Source organism: Carlito syrichta, unplaced genomic scaffold (genome assembly GCF_000164805.1).
Source record: "Carlito syrichta isolate Samal-C Ts95f unplaced genomic scaffold, Tarsius_syrichta-2.0.1 Scaffold92606, whole genome shotgun sequence".
In the NCBI taxonomy this organism is placed as follows: Eukaryota; Metazoa; Chordata; class Mammalia; order Primates; family Tarsiidae; genus Carlito; species Carlito syrichta.
In genome coordinates, this window is record NW_007036702.1 from 252,465 (window position 1) to 273,137 (window position 20,673).

The following is a 20,673-nucleotide window of genomic DNA, read 5'->3' on the forward strand; positions in this document are numbered from 1 at the left end:
GATAATAGGATAAAATTTCAAATAAGTGTGCTTGATATAATATAAAAACTGCTAACTAAATTTAGCAGCATATATACTTTGAAGCACTTTCAACAAAAAGTTACATAACTCATAACTTAATAAAATAGATGTAGCAAAGGAAAACCTCAAAAAGAAGGCAAATGAGAGGGTAGATTTTAGGCACTCTTAGCACACACACATGAAGGAGGGAGGGAGGGAGGAAGGGAGGGAAGGAAGGAAGGGAAGAAGGAAGGAAGGAAGGAAGGGAGGAAAGAAGCAAGCTATATGAGATGATGGGTATGTTAAGTTGCTTGACTATGGTAACCACTTAACTGCATGTGTGCGTGTATGTATGTGTGTATATATATATCAAGATAAGTGTATCAAAATACCATGTTTTACACCTTACATATGAACAATAAAAAAGAGACAAATGTGGAAAATGTTGATTATTATATCTAATATGGTGATGCTAATACAATCCAATAAATTGAATTAAATTAGTATGTTTTTGGTATTTAACATGAACTTTCTGACAGACTAGATAAAAATTAGAATACAACAGGCTATATTGTTTTCCTACATTAAGGCAGATACATCAGCCTCAGATAGTCATAAATTTTTGAAAATAAAGTTTCACATAGAGTACTCTCAAATGGATGAGTGGCAAAGGAACAATATCCTCAAAAATACTTTTACAGCGAATGCAAAAATAATTCTGTATGGCTGTTTCTTTTAAGAATTTTCCATGAGCCTTTCCTATTCAACATAGTAGAGGAGGTTCTTAGGTCAACCACGAAAGAAAGAGAAATAAGAGATACCCAGGTTGGAAAAGAGGAAGTAAAACTATCTTTAAACCAAATAATAAACTCTCCGAAGCAATCAATATATAACATATAACTGTTAGACTAATAAATGAGTACAGTAAGATTGTAGAATACAAGATCAATAGACAAAAACACATTGTATTTCTATATTACTATTCAGTGAATAGTCAAAAAAATTAATAAAGCAATTTCATTTATAATCATATCTAAACAACAAAATAGAATAAATTTAACAAAAGAAATGCAAGATGTTTAAACTGAAAACAAAACATCACTGCAAGAAAGTTAAAAAAATTTCCATCAGATTATATAGGACAGAAAAAAGAAATGGAACAATGTATTTTGTATTCATGGATTAGAAAACTTAATATTCTTAAAATGGCAAAATTCCTCAAATTGATCTGACTGAACACAATCTCTGTAAAATCCCAGCTACCTTTCTTCCTCTCAAATTGACAAGCTGATCTTAAATTTCCATTAGCAAATATGCCGGGGTGGGGGGCGGGGCACACCTCAACAACAAGGGTACCTGAATATTTGTATACCTAACCCTGAATTGTACCCCACATCTTTAAAATAAAACGTTAAAAAAACAACAAAAAATAAGAATATGAAGCCTAAAAGAAAAGAAAAGAAAATATATTCAACTCAAAAGAGGATGGATAGCATCTACACACTACTTATATCATAATCATTGGGAGTATTTGTTTTAAAAATGCAAATTCCTGGGTCCCACCCCAAACTTACAGAATCACAATTCTAGGAGTCATACTCAAGTATTTTTTAAAAATTGAGTGTTATGCACAATCATAAAACAGAGTAGAAATTATTTGTGCTTGTAAGATTCTCAGTGGCATTAAATAGAAGATAGCCTAAGCGAGACAGAAAAAAAAAAAGAAAGAAAACAGAAGCCATAGCTAAGACTTGGTTGAAGAGCATAGTCCATCATGGCCTCTGGAATGAGTTAGCATTGAAACATGTTCCTAGAACACAAACAAACAAACACCTAAACTTGATCAACGGAATATTAAAAGTTGCCCAAATGAATTTTGGAAACATCTGCTAAAAGACAGAAACTTAGATTGAGTAGTTGGTTGTACAAAACCATGGTGGTTTTGTTAGTTACAAAACCATCTCTCTTGAGTTCATGATAATAAAGTCAAATCATCAATGTAACATACGATGCATACTTTCGTATTTGCTGTGTACTACATTCATCTAAGCTATGGAAAGCAGTATGAATTACTGAATCATCTATTCCTCTATTTGACAAGCTAAAAAGCCCAGACAAAGTGTGTAGATATACATGACAGAGTAAGGACAACATTCAAGTATTTAGAGTCTTAATCCACAATCATTTTCAAGAGACGTACTGCTTCCCTTTTAGAAGTTTACAACATAGGCATAAATATCATGTACACATACAGCTATATTACATAGTCATGGAATCTGCTTTCACATTTTAACTGATCTAGAATATGTTAGTAGCAAAGCCACTGAATAAGTATGCCATAACAATTATTCTGCTTGCCCTTCTAAAGAATATAAGAACTTTTGCTAGATAATTTAAATGGCTTAAGACTCTTAAAAGACTATTCATGAAAATTTGAACTGATGCTATCTTTTTCCTTCAAAAAATTTCCCTATCCCCAAAAGAGTAACTCTTAGAGAAGATAAATTAGAGTTCCATAGCATTTATAGAGAGCTACAAAAGTTTACAGAGAAAGAATTTCTTGATTTATAAAAAAAAAAATTGTCCTATGTCCCCAGAATAGAGCTTGGAAGAATGGATAGGGTTTAGTTTGAACAGAGAGCTATCATATTGTTGCTTTTGACAATATTTGTTCTTTCTGTCTTCTGTTGCAGATTTACTTAAGATCACCTATTTCTGCACCAAATTCTTTCATCAAATATCTTTATGAATTTGTTCAGGCATAATGATGACATTTTTTGGACATGGAGTAAACCTCAAACATCCATTTATACATGGCTAAAAAATTGCTTCACCCTCAGGCTTAGAAGTTTAAAAATATCAATTTCTGTTTTATCTCCAGTTCTTAGTTCAGTGCCTGAGAAATTTTCTAAATGAATATTGGTTGAATGAATGCTTTCTCCTTATCTCTCAATGCTTTTTTTCAGGTCATCTTATACCACATATATAGAGCATGTAATCCACAAATATAAATAGATATAAAATTTAACATACATGTACACATACAGTATACATGTACACATGAATATATTAGTCATTAATCAACTTAGGAAAAATATTTCATTCAAACATTTAATGAACCATTTTGAATTTACTTTTTACTATTCATTTTCTACTTGAATACTCAGTAGACTTACTTTGATGTAACTTATAATGCAGTGAAATCTGTATCATGTGATGAGATCTACTTACTGAGTTGAAAATAGCAATGACAGTGGATTCTGTTCATTGTAGTCACTATGTTAATTTTAAGTACTAGAATTGCTTAGACCCTAAAGTAAAGAAAAAATTTTCCATTATAAAACTTAGATTCCATCTGTCGAGGGATGGGAAAACACCTCTTATCAACAGGGTGCCTGAATGAAACGTAATTGTACACCTAACCCTTAACTGTACCCCACAAAACCATAATAAAAAATACTGATTAATGAAAAAATGAAAAAAAAAAAAACTTAGATTCCAAGCGAAAGGCATAAAATGTCAATTGTGTAGTGGTTGACTATTCCCTAATTTGAAAATATGAAATCCAAAATGCTTTAAAATCTGAAACTTTCTGAGTGTCATAATGATGTCACAGCGAACAGTAGCCTTTTAACCAAAAGACAGCACTGTAGGTGGAGTCTGAAAGCCTGCCGCTGTTTGTTATTGCTGTTAACAGCTTCTAGAGGGATTCTGGCGATGCTACTGAGCTCCTTGGTTCCCGAACATGTTATTTTTTCACTGTATTACTGGTTCACATTTTTCACCATTATGTACTTAGGTGAGAATAAGCATAAGAAAGTGATTGCTTATTGGTAGCATATAAATTCAGAGTCAGGAATGATGGTGACGCCAAACAACCTCAGATTTTCCACGTGAGTGGTTGAGATAGACACCTCTGCTTTCTTCTGATGGCTCAATGCATAAAAACTTTGTTTCATGCACCAAACAATTAAAAGTATTGTACAAAATTACCTTCAGGACTTCCGTATAATGTATATATAAAATATAAATGAATTTCATGTTTAGACCTGAGTCCTATTCCCAAAATATCTCATTATGCACATACAAATATTCCAAAATCTGAAAAAATCCAAACTTTGAGACATTTCTGATCCCAAGCATTTCAGATAAGGAATACTCAATCTGTATTATAGAAAAAAAATTTCCAATAATGCTGTATAAGCATATAAGTTTCTTTTGATGCTTAAACAACCTATGATTATGCTTATCAGCTATCAAAACAAAGCATTGCTTGTAATGCTCAGACATTTTCCTTCAGAATAAAGATTGTTAGATTTAATCTGAGAATAAAAGCAAATTCAAGAACCTGTGTTGCAATAATTAATGAGCGATACCTACATTTTCTTATAAATGATTGCAGCTTACACTTCTTGCCATCTTATGAAATATGCTATACCTGGATAGATCAGCCTAGCCTCCTCTAATTTACAGTTCCAGCAGTGTTATACAGTTACTTAAGCTGAGTGCAGTGCCTTGGTCAACCACATTGTTAGGAATATATTATCTTTCCCCTTTCCCTAAAAAGTAATGTGTTATTTTTCTGAAGAAAATGATGAAGAACGTGCTATTAAAAAAAAAAAAAAAAAAAAAGGAACTTAAGGGTACAGTCTTCTCCAGGGTTACAGCCCACCAAATCAGGTATGCCAGTATGAGATTTTGGCTCCAGACAAAGTAATAGGCTCATGTGTTCTCATCTACACAGTATATAGAAAAGAAAACAAATTAAAGGTTCATATTTTGCTCTGCTCTTGGAAGAAAGAAAATTCTGTATCTTTTCCCAAGGATAACGTGGACAGCTTTTCTCTGTGAATTAGTAATGAAATGATCTTGTGCCCAACAAATCAGAAAAATGGTTGTCTTTATTTGTAAACCAATGTAGTTATCAAAAGTTAGATAAAAAACAGAGATAGATTTGAAATTACTAGGTTATACTCAAATAGCAAAATATGCCTTACTTAAGATTCATTTAATGTTTAATGTTTGTAATACAGAAACTTTCATAGAGCACAGATATAGTTAAGCATACCTGAGACAAAAAGTGAAGTGTCATAGGCTAAACCACTGAATTGTATACCCAATGGGTAGATGCTATTACAATTATCTTTCTCATTAATTATGAGAAAAGCACAAACTGAGATTAGGTTTAGATATACTAATGCAAAATCTGGCTTACAAATAGGATGTGCTTTATTAAGCGGACTTTGTACTAACATAAGATCAAATTCTGAACTACTAGAAAACTCAGTGCCTCCAAAATGTACATAATTTGCAATTTTCAGTCTCACATAAATGCAATTAGAACAACCTCATCTTCACAAGCAGAAGAATAGAGTCTTACTGCATACTTGTGCTAATTTGACTGTATGTATTCACATATATACAGTACTATAAAAACAGCTTCACACTTACTTATTGGCTTGTGTTATGAAAATAAACATGCAGTTCTTTTTATGCCTTACTGCTTGTGTTGTGTTCCTGCTTTTTAATTCCTGTTCTTAGTTCCTTCTCAGGCAATTTCTCTAACTGAATGAGTTTCAAGAGAGGCTTAACCCAACATGTTTGTCTTCTTAGGCCCCGAAGCATCTACTCTTTCTTGTCAGGGTATCAAAGAACATTGTCCATGCTTTGTAATCTTCTTCAGGACTCAAACTGCACTAGAACCTACCACAGAAAACTAAGACAGGCAAGGGAACTAGAGCCTGAATAAAGTCTTTTTGGTAGCTATTTTGTCACTAGTACATACTATTTCTTATAAAGTAGGCTGAATTTTTTTCAGCCCATCAGAAGTTCATTTTAAAGGTTTTTGCTTTCTTTTCCCCTAAAGTAGTCTTCACTATTGGTAAAGGATTTTCAAGTTTCTCTTTTTCACTCATCTTTAGACTTTAGAGATTGGGGACATGTATAGTAATTCATGCTAAAAGAGACAAAGGAGAATTTAAATTTGATTTGGCTAGTCATAAAGAATTTGAAAACCAAATTAATCAGATGCTTGGTGCTAGTGAATATAACAGAAAGACTGCTTAATAAATTGATCTATTTGATAGTAGTTTGCCAACATATTAATAAGTTGTATTAGAAGCTAAACAGATAAAAACACAAGCAAAAAAGGAAGTATCAATGGCAAAATATTTTTTAGGAATAGTTTTTACTATTACTAATTGCTACATTACTAATGGGAAATGTCTACAAAATAACATATTTTACCTGTCATCATCTTGTGACAAACTCCTTTGCAAATCCTCTTTATTCCACTGTTCTTTTTCTTTCCCTTGCTCAGGTAAATCTTGTGTTTTTTCCTCTGGTTTATCTTGTGTTTTCTCCTCGTCTCCTGATTCTCTGCTTTTCTCCTTATTACACGTTTTGGTAATCTCTTTCCCTTTCTCATTCTCATTAGTTCTTTCTTCCTCATGAACTATCTCTTCATGCTTATCCCCTTCTTTCCCCCCCTCTTCTATTCCCTTTGGTCTTTTGAAAGCAACACAAATCGAAGGCATGCAAACAAACAAACAAAAAACAAAAAAGAAGGAAAGAAAGTCAAGAAAAAACACAATATATGAAATTAAACAGAAAGGTAATGAAAACTTCCAAAACGTAAGTAAAAATGGTATCTTTTAAATGTTGAAAACATTTTTCAGTGTATATCAGAGAAGTATTGTGTAAAAAACACTTAATTTTCATAGTTTTTAAGTCATCTTTTCTTTTTATAAATTACATGGAAGAAAGGCAAAAGCTGTATTCAATCCATTATAGATTTTTTTAAATTCAATAAGAGTAAAAAATTAAGTTAACTTAGGTGTTCATAACATCTACAGGACAAATGGGAAATGCAAATTACAGATTTATGGACTAATTTATACATTTTGTTTTTAATAAATTTTCTTGAGATGATAGAGACTTTTTCTACACATATATATAAATTTCAGGAAGATGAGAAAGCATCCTATGAAAAAAGTATTTTGTTTTTGTTTTTGAATCACTGATGTGTTATTTTTCTTATTCCTTGGAAGATTAAAAAATTTAAGTTTCATTTAACCTTCTCTTTAATTTTGGTAAAGACATAATAAAAGTATTGATTTTTAAACTGCAAACATGAAAAAAAACAAGTAATATTATTTCATATAATTTAGTAAGCAAAATTGTCAAAGTTCCTAACTTTTTTCTGTGCAAGACGTCTAAGATGTGGATCAAAATATATAAAAAAATAGCATGTACAGAAGTTAAGTTTATATTGCCTTAATGATATATATTAACCTTTAGGAAAAAAAGTATTTGGTGTTCATTCAATAAAAGAGACCTTCTAAAACATACTTAGAGAAGTTTACTGCTCAAATCCCCTTACTCACCTGATTTTCTTGTTTCCTCTTGGCCGTTCTGATTGGACAGACATGTAGCTTGTGCTGCTGAAACGAGAAGCACTACTAGTCCTTGAAACCGCAGATATATCACTTACATCACTGTCCGAAGATTTAGTAGAAACATTATCTGCCCCTCTATGAGGATCCCATCCTGATCGATACTGTTAACACAGATTGACAAAGACGCAGAAGTTGTCAGTATTACCACACAAAGCAGTTATTAGCTTTCTCCTATTTCAGCACTTTAATTGTCCACAGAGGATACTGTACAACCCCACTCAGTTGCATATAAAACAAAAGTGAATGGCAATTATCCTAAAAGAAAAATTCAATTTATATGAAACCTTTGTTTTTAGCAAGGTAATTAGAACATTTTCACCACACCCCAATGAAGGCCATTAACATAGTTTCAAAACAGCACTGGCCTCAGGCAAGAACATTTAGGTAAAATCTGGGAAATAAACATTTGGCTTAATATTAGAGAGCAGAATCTTTTATTTTTGAACAAGATTTTGAGAAAAACTCAGTATGACAAACCAGTATGCTCTTGTAATTTACAAAGACCAATTCTAGTAATCATAATTTTCTCTTTAATCCATTATGTTTCACTGAAAACCTAGAGGTAATACAAAACCTAATTATTCAAACACTAATTCTTTTTAGAAAATCCAAGAGAAAAGAGAAAGTTTAATTTCTGAATGGTAACTGGAATTTTGATGACTCCTAATATTTGTAGTGACTAGAAAAAGTCATTATTATTTACAATAGTTCAAACTTCCTGGAATTGAAATAATCAGACAGTTAAGTGGCACAGCCAGGGTGCAGGGCATTCCTGGGTGTTCAAATATTCAAGTAAATTGAAAATCATTAATGCTTCATGTTAATGACCAATTCTCATAAAATACATTTAATGTAAAAACTAATGGAAAAAATTAATTTTATTTTGACAACAAAAGATCATTTGCTAAGAGTCTTCATGCTGAGACGTAAAAAGGATAGACTTTGGAGTCTGGAAAACCAGGAGTAAGGAAAATTTACTGGTTGGGTAAATTTCAGCAAATTATTTAATCTTTAAAGTTTGCCTATAAAATAATGAAAATGATATCCTTCTTGCAAGGTTGTTTTGAAAATTAGAATTAAGATACACATGGCATAATGTAAGTAAAAGTAGCCAATATTATTATTGTATCACTGCTGCAGTGTTTTTACTATAAACATCACACATGACTATAATACTGAAACATTCAGATTCTTATCCAGTTCATTTTGCAACAGAGAGCTTTCTAATCATAGATACTGGCAAATTTAGCAAAGCCTTAGAAAGATGGATTATTTTATATATATCACTTGCTGTGATGTAAAGAATTATTACTGAATAAACAATCTTCCATGAATAACAATTCACTGTAAATATTAGATAGATATATATTTTGGCCAAGATAAATTGAACAGTAACAGGGTGTGGTTTAAAAATTAGATGTGACTCAAATGATCTGTTGTTGCTATTTTCCCCCCAGGACTTCCCAGTATCTAGCTATATATTTTGTAGTTAATAATTGACATTTTTCTTCAAGGGTAAAATAAAGGAATTCTTTCTAAAAGCTCCATAAAATTTTAATTAAATCCATTAATCTAGCAATATATATTCAAATTAGATGAGAATTAGCCTCTTCTTAGTCCACTTAACTTACTACTTTTGTTAGATAAACTTTCAATTATCAATAAGCATACGATTAAATTCTAAAATGGCTGACTTTACCCAATAAATATCTATTTAAATAGAACTGTGTTTGACTTTAAAAAGGAATATTGCTTATTTACGGTAGATCTGAAGAAAAGTTAGATTAAAATATTTGTTTTTAAATAGTCATTTTTAATTGGTGGAGCCAACATTACCAATGCTATCTATCTATTAATTATATATACCTACATACACATGTAATAAACTGTTTATTTATATTTGTATGTTTTCACTAACTTTACTGAAAGTAAATTTGATCTCAAGATGATTCACATATGAAGTCTTCCATTTTATTTCTTATTTTTTAGACATTTTATTTATATAAAAATAAACATTTTAGGAATTTTTTCAAAGGTGTAAAATTGTTCAATAGAACTTTGCTGCAATTGGGGAACTTTTTTATTTCTCATTCTTATAATTTATAATAAAAAATAAAATTTATAACTGGATAGAAAGGCAGTGTTGTTATTATATTTCTCATTTATTTTGCTCACGGACTCATATCATCTAAATTCAAGTGAAAACCTGTTTTAACTCTAGGATACTAATGTAATCACTAAGAGTCAATGCTCTGGGGTGGGGTTGAATCACTGGTCTGAATTCTAGCTACAGAAATTATACGTTTGTGATCTTGGGTCAGCTTCTCTATGAGTCTCAGTTTTTCACATGTTAAAATAGGAACAATAACCATACTTATCGCCTAGGCTTACTGCAAGGATTAAATAGGTAATGCATGTAAAGCACTTAGCACAATATCTGACACATAAGAAGCAATTAATAGATGACAAATGATGACAATGATGATGATGATGATGATGATGATTAGATAGTAGTTGAATATCAGTTTAGATAAATTCCAGAAATTGTCCATTATGCCCTCAGGCGTCACCTTCCCCAAATGGTTAGGTTCATTTATGTTCCATCACCTTATATTGAAATGCTGATTCCCAGCTGCAGGATGAGGGATAGCTTTATCTTAGCAGGAAATATGTATGACACTTTTTGGCTGATATGGAGCATGCTACGTGGTAATTATTTGTCTCAGTACCTTATCCTGATATTCAAAGTCACTTGGTACTTGTGCATCCTATGCTTCCCGATTGCTTTTTTCCTCCCCTTTCTCTCTCTCTCTCTCTTTCTCTCTTTCTCTCTCTCTCTCTCTCTCTCTCTTTGTCTCTCTCTCTCTGTCTCTTTTCCTTTCTATGAGGTCTTACTCTGTCACCCAAGTTGTAGTGTAGTGGCTCACTGCAGCCTCGAATTTCAGGGCTCAAGCGATCCTCTCACCTCAACATCCCAAATTGCTGGAACTAACTAAAGAGCCACACCACCAGGCCTGGCTAATTACAAACAAATTGGAGGGGGAGGGTAGGTCTCTCTATGTTGTCTAGGCTGGTCTCAAACTCCTGACCTCTACTAATCCCCCTACTTTAGCTTCTCAAAGCTCTGGGATTACAGGCTCATATCTGTAATCCCAACCTGCTTTGTCTTAATTTCTGAATCCTACTTTCTTATTTGAATTTCAAATTTCAGTAGTTAGGCTTCCGACTGCCTACTCTAACCTTTGTCTTTTTAGGTCTGTCATGACTTTTAGTATTGTTGCTGTGGTTCATAGGTACTTATAGGTTAGTTTAAGGGTTAATAATTTGTTAAAGCCGGGCTCAGTGGCTCAGCCTGTCATCCCGTGCCTTTGGGAGGCTGAGGTGAGTGGATTGCCTGAGCCCGCGGGTTCGAGACCCGCCTGGGCAGTGAGACCTCATCTCTACAATAAATCAAAAAAAAAATCAACTGGGCGTGGTAGAGCATGCCTGTAATTCTGGCTACTCGGAAGGCTGAGGCAGAAGGATCGCTGGAGCCCAGCAGGCGAGGCTGCAGTGGCCGAGAGTGGCCACTGCACTCCAGTCTGGGCGACCGAGTGAGACTCCAACTCAAAAAATAAAATAAAATAAAATAAAAAATAATAATTTGGTTAGTTTTTGAAACACATGCTAGCATGGTGTACATTGTGTATGGCTTTATCTGAGATGGTAAGATGGTTGAATTTGCTGAGCTAAAATTTTAGATATGCAAAATTAAGGAAAGATAAGATTCCACATACTATGGTTTTAATGCTTTTTATGTAATCCATCACACGTTATCTCTTGTTCTAGGGCTGTGTGTGGAAAGTGTTCCTGTTTCATTTTTACCCTTTATTAGAGTGCCAACTCCTGAAGACCAGGACAGTATTTTCTCATCTTTGCATCTCTCTTAGCACTTAATTTAAATTAAACTCTGAGGTTTAACCTTCTTACCAGTAGGATAAGGATAAACCTCACTTTAAGGATTCTTGAGAGCTATTCACAATAATATGTTCAAAATGCCCTATAGCATGCTTAACAAACAGCAGAGGCTTATTTCCAGTACCTGAAACAGAAGGTCATTACATAAAAAGACACTGAATGGAATAATTTATATAAAGAAAGAACAAAACTTCGCTAAAAGCTCTAGCTCTATTTACTCAAAGCTTGTACCAAATATATTCCTCTAGTGACTTCTAAGCAACTGAGCATGTTTACCACGGGCATATAGCTGAGGTTTCCACTGTAGACAGTTACATGATTTAAAAAAAGAGAAATTTCAACAGTGAGAAAGAACATAAAAATATTTTTATAAACAAAATTTCAGAAGAATGGTTTTTATATATTAAGAGTATAACATCTTCACATATATAAAAAAAATCCCTAGAATTCTATGTACTAAATTACCTAATTCTAGAGTATACATTGAAAATGGTTAAATGTAATTTAGCTTTTCCTAAAGTATGATAAACAAAAGTTACATACTTCAGTGAGACAGAAGTAGTTAAATCATTATTATACCAAGGTAATGACCTATGAATGTGAATAAATAAATCCATTTATTTAGGAAATGACTGATGTTGTTTTGGTACATCATACATAATGTTTTAAATAATTAGCATGTATTAGAATACAGCTGACAGATAAAAAATGAGTGATATCTTTCTCATTCTCTTTAATGGAATAAAAACAAAGAAGATTCATTGCATAGGATTACATGGTCTCAGCTTAAAATTATGCTCTGATTGGAGACCATTAAAATCTTGGAAGAGAATGAAGAAGCCTTTCCCGACAACATTTTGATGTTTCATACATTACTATTAAGCAGATCATGAACTAGAAAATTTCCAGGAAATTATTATTCTTCAGGAAGTTCTAGACTCTAAAGTGTTTCTAAGTGGCCTGGAAAAGTTAATGTTCTTCCTATATGTCTAACATTAGTAGAAAGTAACAGCAATCTGCAAAGCTCTATTGAAAAGAGGGCTATTACTACAAGTTTAGAATGATATGCTTAAGAAAAAAATGCAAATTTCTAAATGCAAGTTTCATTTTCTCTGGTATCCTCATTTAAAGTTCTTAGGTTAGGTAAATCCCTAGTTTGATTTCTTTATAGTTTCTTAACAACTCTAGTTGTTTGATCTTTGTACATGAACTTCTCAGACAAAAGATCAGGGTGGAATTAAGAGCTTTCTTAAACTTTGCTTGCCCTCAATTTAATAAATCTCACCAGATAACTATCATTTGTTGTATAAAACACTAGTCCAAAACAAAACAAAACAAAACCTGATTGCCCAATTTTGAAGAAAAACAAGTCTTATACTATCAAGAAGTACATGGAGGAATAGTAATATATTCAGGAAGAAAACACACCGAGTTCATCAAAAGACAGGAAAAAAAGCTATGGCAAACATAGTGGAGAAGGTACACTCTCCATTTTACAGATCTACAAGCAGACTCATCCAGGTCTGAAGAGAATGTAAGAGGTAAATAATTTTTCCTAGAGAATTTATAGAAGAAGAATTATTGCCAGTAGTCAATTATGACTTCCCAAAGGCTTGGTTTTGTGGGAACTCTATATCTATTAGTAGCCAATTTCTCCTTGAGAAGCCACCTTTATTTACTTCCATCAATTTCTCACAATTTTCAGAGAAAGAAATGACAGTTCTGCAATGAAATCCCAGATTTGGAGACCTCAGGTAGCTGCAGAGTTTATGTTTTTGCCCTTAAAGGAATTTACCATTTTCTTTAAGAGAATCAATAACTCTTAATTCATTCTAAGCTACCATTTACTGAAAAATATTCTAAATAAAACAAAAACAAAAAACCCAACAACATCATAATGTACCAGTCAGTTGCATCTTTTCAGTTTTCTTCTTTCCCTGAAACTTTCCCAAAATGGTTTCTCAGATAATGTCACTTGTAGTTTCTCTCCTAACTCCCCTCATTGCTTCTACTTAATCTCCTTTCTTGACTTTGCTTTCCCTAACCCAATTTTAAATTATATTTTCTCGAAGTTTCCATCTCCAGTCCTCTTTTCTCTTCACTATATGTATTCACCCAGGATAATCTAATTCATTATCTATCCATTTTAACTACCATGTAATGACCAAAAAATCACAGTGTTTCAAGATGCTACCAACAAGACATCCCATATACTGTTTTACAGATACATCAGATTCAATATGGCCAAAAACAAATGTATACTCCCTGTACCAGTAGGTTCAATATCCAACTAAAACCTAGAAAAGTTGTGAATTACCTTTGACTCCTGCTTCCTCAATATTTTTCATTTCTAGTCAGTCAAGAAATATCACTTACTCATTTAATGGAAACAAATATCACCCTATATTTAGTTATTTGGAGGTTATGAATGAGCCCTTGGTCTTTCCTTTTGATAATTAGAGTATTTAACACCTATTTATGTGTGGCAGTTGCTGCTGAATGCCTACCCAATATTCCTTTTCCTCTTTGTTCTTAAAGAATCTATACTGATTTTAACAACAAAACAAAAAGACTTCATTTTCCAGAATCTTTTGAAAGTAATGTGATCATTTGATATGAATCTGACCTATGAGATATAAACAGGAATCTAGGGGTTGGGGTTTTTGAGGAGCTATTACTTTCGTGACTACAGAGGGCTGACACAACTGGTATGGCCATTTGCCTTCCCTCTTCTCTCTTCTATCTGGGCCTACAGGTTCAGTAGCCATTCTGTGACAATGAGGATGAATGTCTTACTCTAAGTAATGGGGGCAGGAAGACAGAGAGCTTGCCTCTTAAGCAATAGTACAAGCCTTGGGTTGTACTATAAATAAGTTCCTTATTTATTCAGATAATTGTGTCAGGTGTTTTGTTAGAACAACCAAATGAAAACCTGACTGACATACCTTTCTGAATGCAAACTCATCCTGGTCTATGTCAGAAAAAAAATATTTTCTGACCTTATGGTGTAAAGACATATTCCCTAAGCAATAATACTGATGAAAATCACAATGTAGTCATCTAATTTTGATGACAAGGCAGTATATAATAATATCTAGGGGATTAAGAGTTGAAAGATGTGTGTGCAACTGCTCTGCCACTTTCTAGTAGCTAAGTAATCTTAGGCAAGTTTCTTAATTTCTTTGAGTCTGTTTCTAGATCTAAAGAGTGGAGATAATACCTTCTTCATAGGTCTGACATAAGCTTTAAATGAGATCACAGGTCTTGACACGTAGTAAGATTTACCATGATTATCATTAGGCATAGTCCATGATGAAACAAATAAAGCTCTAGATTATGATACTAAATTTTCATCATAAGTAAGCTATAATCTCAAGTATTTTACCTTAATTTGAAAAAACATGACAGTGGTTATGAAAACTTCATAAATAGATCTTTAATTCCATGTCTCATTAAATAAAATAGGGCTGTCCTTTAACACCAGATTCTTTATTTACTTCGGGTAGGGAAACACCAAACCTGACTTGGAATTCTTGCAACCTGTTTAACCTGGGTTAGGTTTTATAATTATGTTTACACTTGATACTAAGGAAAGTTAAACTGAGGAGAGTAACAACTCATGACCATAAATTAATGATAATTCAAACATGAATAGTTTTTATGGTTTCAAACAATTTTTACATATTTTATATATTTTTTCTTTTTCACATCTGATATACAACTTTTTACAATTTTACAGATAATATATAATATAACATATTAACACTTAGCCATTTATTGATTTAGATGTAAACACATAAGGTAAATAGTTTTTTGCTTTTCAACAGCTTTAGTTAGCGTTAGAATTATTTGTGTGTACTTTATTGTTCAGTAATATCTCAGACTCATGTGATCTGAAATTTCTGCCTCAATTAACAAATGTACTCAACGTTTGTGCTTCTCGGACCTTCACATGTATTTATAATAACATCTTATTCTGATACATATATAACATTTCATTTGTATCCAAGTCCAAGAGGGTGGCACAAAATGTCTGCTACTAGTCCAAATCAATGGGCCCAGTTGCTGTCAAAGCCCTTGCATTATTATTATGACTAAATGCTTCTGCAAGTTCTCTGATCAGAAACCCATATGATCTAGCTAGAACAAAGAAAAGCCATAACAAAACCCACCAAAATCACAAGAAATCCTGGCATTTGGCTGTTTGTAAACATATTTAAGAATTATATGGTTTATTAGATGATTTTTACAATGTTTTTAGAGATATTTATTAGAATTTTAGAGACTATTCATGACCTTCATTAGGACATTAGGTGTGGCCATTATAGATACCAGTGGCAAGCTAGTATCCCAAAAGTTGCAACAGAAATAAGACATGGGAACACAGCAGTAGGACCAATGCCCTAGGAATCAGAAGCAGGCAGAAATACAACAAAAATTAGTGGATTGGGGATATGAAATCGGGGTCTCTTTCAAATGTTAGTGCTGTAAGAGATAATAGAATAACTCAAGGTACTTAAAGTGAATCAAGACTATATAATGGCCTGAGAAACTACATAATTTGAAAAACCTGAAGGGGCCTGAGAATTGCTTTCACCTATCAAATTCAGTCATAGGAAAGATATAAATATATTCTGTTGAAAGTCTGGAAAAGGCCCACTACTCTTATTGCCTGTGGGAGAAGACAGAGCAGCATTAACTGGGCTTACATAAAGACCAGTTGGGATGGAGCCAAAAGTCAAAGCAGGAACAAAGACTGATAATGACTGCTTTTGTGTGGCACTTTTTTGTCTTTAATCTCCTTTTCAAATGCTTCTTAAATATATCATTACAGTTATTGTCTAAAAGCACACATTTGTTCATGTTAGTGACTTCCTCAAAAATCTTCAAACCCATCATTCTATATGGGTCTCATAAAAACGTAGAAAAATAATGCATATAACATAAATTGTATGGGTATTAAAATGATACGGATATAGAGATATTAACATATAAGATATGGACATTAAAATAATATAGATAGTTAAAATAACATAAAAATACTGTAGCAGAATATAAACACAAACTTTTAAAAAACAGCAAAACATTCTGTATTTTCGACTCACAGATTCAAAGTTCTCCACAATCTAGTCCCAGCCAACTTTTCCATTCTTTTCTCCTCATATGTATACCAATTTGTTGCATATTTCCAGCCTAAAGAATTACTAGCTATTTGTTAAACATAGCCTGTGCTCATGTACTTCCACAACTTTGTTTAAACTGTCCCATCAGCCTGACGTGTCCTTCACCTCATGTGTTCCAATCTGTTCCCAGATTTCTCCCAGGCAAATTATCTTTCTCTTATTATTCTTCCTTTGTGTGTGTGTGTGTGTGTTTATTATATTCTTTTACACAGTCTATTTCTGATCATTATTTACGAACATGTGTACTAACTAGATAATGAAGCCCTAGATTGGAAGCATTATGCTGCCTTGCCTCCCTCCCTTCCTTTCCTTTCATCTTCTCTCTCTTCTTTCTTTTCTTTTTTCCCTCTTCATTCCTTTTCCCTTCCTTACTTTATTTCTTCTTCATTTTATTGTCATTCATATGGTTATTTTTCTGGCTTTTAAAAAAATGTTTAATTTTGCAGTACCAGAATTATAGTGGATCAGCTTCAGGAACATCCCAGGTCTGCAGTTCTGAGTAGCATTTAAGAGAAAGATACTAAATATCCACTAACTGCAAAACATGTTCAGATGTTTAAAAAAAAAGAACATATATAAGAGAAAAACCCAGGAAAGTTATTTGGTTCTGAAACATACTTTTGGTTACTATTTACTCATCACTAAGTCATTCAAAAATTCACATTTTAAAGCTGAGAGAGACCTCAGAGAAAATGTAATCTGATTTCCTTATTTTACGGAGAAAACTGAGAAACAGAGAAGTCAAATGAATTAACTAAGATTATACAACTTGTTAGTATAATGTCTTTCAAGAAAAAAATTGATTTCATTTTTATCACTGTGATAATCTGTATCACTTTTAACAAGGCACTGGGCAAAACAAACTTAGAACCAGTCATTTCTTTTGAAAATATTCACATATTGTTTTCTACTTTAGGTATATACTTTAAAATAAGATTTTCTTCCTTTTCTGAAATTTTGAAAAATCTATTTTAAATGACATGCATAATCAGCATACAAAACAGTATTAAAATAACATTACTTGTATGTGTAATTGGATGTACTTTAACAAAGTAAAACTTTAATCAAAAACAGTATCATATAAACTAACTTGAATAACAGGAAGCTTTATATCTTATTAAAATAATTTTAAACCTATTTAAAATTCAGGTAATTTGGTGGGGAGGGGCATAACATGGAAAAGGGCTTACAAAGTAACATGTTCTTATACGATTGGGGCCTGGGCACTATCAGCTTTGCTTGTAAGCATTCCTAGTTATGGAAATGACCTGAAAGTGGCCAATCATACAATCATGGCCGTTTCTTTGTCAGGGAGTTGTACTGAGCTAATGGGCTCTGATTCATGTTATTACTCCTACTTCACATGTTATAATAAACAATAAAAACCAACTACCATTACCTGGCATTCTCATGTGTCAGATCTAGTGCTATATAATCTTTTACATACAATGCTTCTATCCTCTGAAGTTATCACAAGCTAAAAGTTCCTTCCTTCACATTAGATATATTCCAAGGTTAGTTACATTATTCCCAGACTGCAGCATTATATTACAGTCTTCAAAACTGATGAAATAGAAATAATCAAATTTCCATACGTCTAAGTAAAACATTAGTAGGTTTATTTTGCTAATAAATAATAGTTGTAGTCCAGCTGAAGAAAAATTACAACTAATTTTTGTGCTCATAAACAAAGCTATTACATAATAAAATTGTTGCTATGTTCATATTATAATTAGCCAAACCAAATTGAAGTGATAGGTGTGCATGGTTCCATGTTTCCCTAGATCACTGCATTTATGACTAAAGGTACGGATATAAGTGTCAGTTCAAAAGCAGCTATAACTTATTTTCTGTAAGGTAACAGGCAAAACATTATGCATATACATCTATTTTCTAAATCACAATTACTATGTCCTAGTTCATTACAAATTCCATATATTCAAGCACCTGTGGGAATATGTCTAGTAGAGAGCCTTATGTTGATCAGAGACTACTCAATCAATGTATGAAACAACAGAGGATAGAAAGAAATGAAATGTAGAAGTTGACTTCAAATCTAATTTTAAAGAAGAGGCTATGACATTATATTATTTACTTAATTAATGAAGAGACTGCTTAAAACTCAAGTCTTATGACATAGTGATCTTTTCTATGATGTTTCCAAATTACCACATATTTGTATAGCACTTTACAGATTATAAGCTTCCCTTAATTTGTAGATAGAAAAAGTTGGGTTGTGAAGAAGAATGGGGCAACTTATCCCAAGTCTTATCACACAGAGGTAGAATCAAAATTAGAACTTCAACGTTCCCATTATTTCTCGGTGTTCTTCTTCTTATGATTATCTCCAGATGGAAATAAATAATCATGTTTCCATGAGAAAATCTGCTTTTCGCTCTTACTCAATGACCTATCTACACCTCATGAAAATCATATCTTGTCCTGGCACTGGTAAAAAAATGCTCAAAATTCACCTCCTCTATGACTTTTTCCAAACTATCCCCCCTCCCGCGTGAGCTTCCCCGCAGCATCCCTGTCCGTGCATGTTCACGCACTAAGAATCTCACTGTCAGGACCAAGGCAAAGTACCTGCCACTGGAGACACTACAAAGATGAATAAAATATAGCCCTTCTTCTCAATAAGTGTATCGTTTAATATAAAATATAAGAAATAAGCAAATAATCAGCACATAGTACAGAGCATATGTATCTTATGAGGTAGCAAATGCCATGATTGGTTCAGAAGCCATACATATTTTCAACACACGTGTTGTTTTCTGTGTTCTTATTTTTATCATATATTTATCCATGCTTAATCCTTTTGGCTATAAATAATTTGATTGTAAAGAACGTGACTGCCCTATTTCATCACATTTTCTTCCTTCTTTTCCCATATGCTTCCTGATGCTATAAAGATCTCTCTCCCTTCCGCGGTCCATATCATTCATGCTCTGTAGTGGATTCTAGTTGTTAGCAAGCCAGCAACTCTGGAAGCTTGATGAAAGCAAAGATACAGGCATACATTTTTTATTTATCTATTTATCAATGTAAAAGAAAAATGACCCCCTTCTGTATGCTTAGGCAATATACAGGAAGAAATCATGCTCTTAGAAAGCAGCTGTTTTCCATAGAGTGATCTTTTTACCTGCAGGTAGCAGGATGCAATTTATTTAAAATTCTTTTCTCAGTTTTTAGGAACATTATATTTAGCAAACAGGAAGACATTAAAATTTATCCTGTGATTCTATAATGTTCTATAACCTATAAGTTGACTTCTTCATAATTAAAAAATGACTTCACAATTAAAAAATATTCTTTTTATATTTCCTAGCCTAAAATGTGAATATGTGGCAGAAGGTAGTAATTCACAAATGCATGTAAAGAAAAGGAACCCACAGTTGAATGTCAGTATAAAATTACGGTTAAGACAATTATATTTAAATGTGGTTTTATGGCTAAGAAAGGTAATTTAAAAAATGAACTTGCAACCACAAAACCAAAATGTTTTATCTCTAAGGAATTGACAAGGTTGTCGGAAAAACAGAAAGAAGTAGAAAGAAAAAAGAAAAAAATTCAAAAAAGATTTAAAGGTTCAAAACAAAATAGCTATAATTAGTTGCCTTGAAATCCCCATTTAAATTATACTCAAATATGCTTTCAAAATGCATTAAAGTATTACTTCCAAGATCACTATCTACTTATAGGATGAATTGTGTCCCCTAAATTCATATGTGACAGTCCTAGTCTCTAGTACTTCAGAATGTGACTATATTTGGAGACAGATCCTTTAAAGAAATAAATAAGGTAAAATGAGGTCATATGGGTGGGTTCTAATCCAGTCTGACTAATGTCCTTTTAAGAAGCAGTGATTAGGACACAGATACACATAGAGAGAAGATACAGCAAGAAAGCAGCTGTCTGTAAGCCAAGACGAGGCCTCAGAATGAACCAGTTCTACCGACACCTTCATCTTTTATGTCTAGCCTCCAAAACTGAGAAAATAAATTCCTGTTCTTTAAGTCACCCAGTCTATGATATTTTCTTATGGCAGCCTAGTAAACTAAAATAAGATGTTA

The 20,673-nt window shown here is 32.7% G+C and overlaps 1 protein-coding gene across 12 annotated transcripts in view; it reads right to left on the bottom strand.

Annotated features, from left to right (window-relative positions):
• RIMS2 (regulating synaptic membrane exocytosis 2) overlaps positions 1-20,673 on the bottom strand; it is a 255,008-nt gene that overhangs the window by 137,984 nt on the left and 96,351 nt on the right. For 6 of the 12 annotated variants that reach the window (XM_021713514.1, XM_021713525.1, XM_021713521.1 and 3 more), the window contains one exon: positions 7,386-7,558. The exons of the other annotated variants lie outside the window; for them this stretch is intronic. In XM_021713514.1, coding sequence (XP_021569189.1) covers positions 7,386-7,558 — 173 coding nt within the window. The remainder of the gene's footprint in view (positions 1-7,385; positions 7,559-20,673) is intronic. 12 annotated transcript variants of the gene reach the window in all.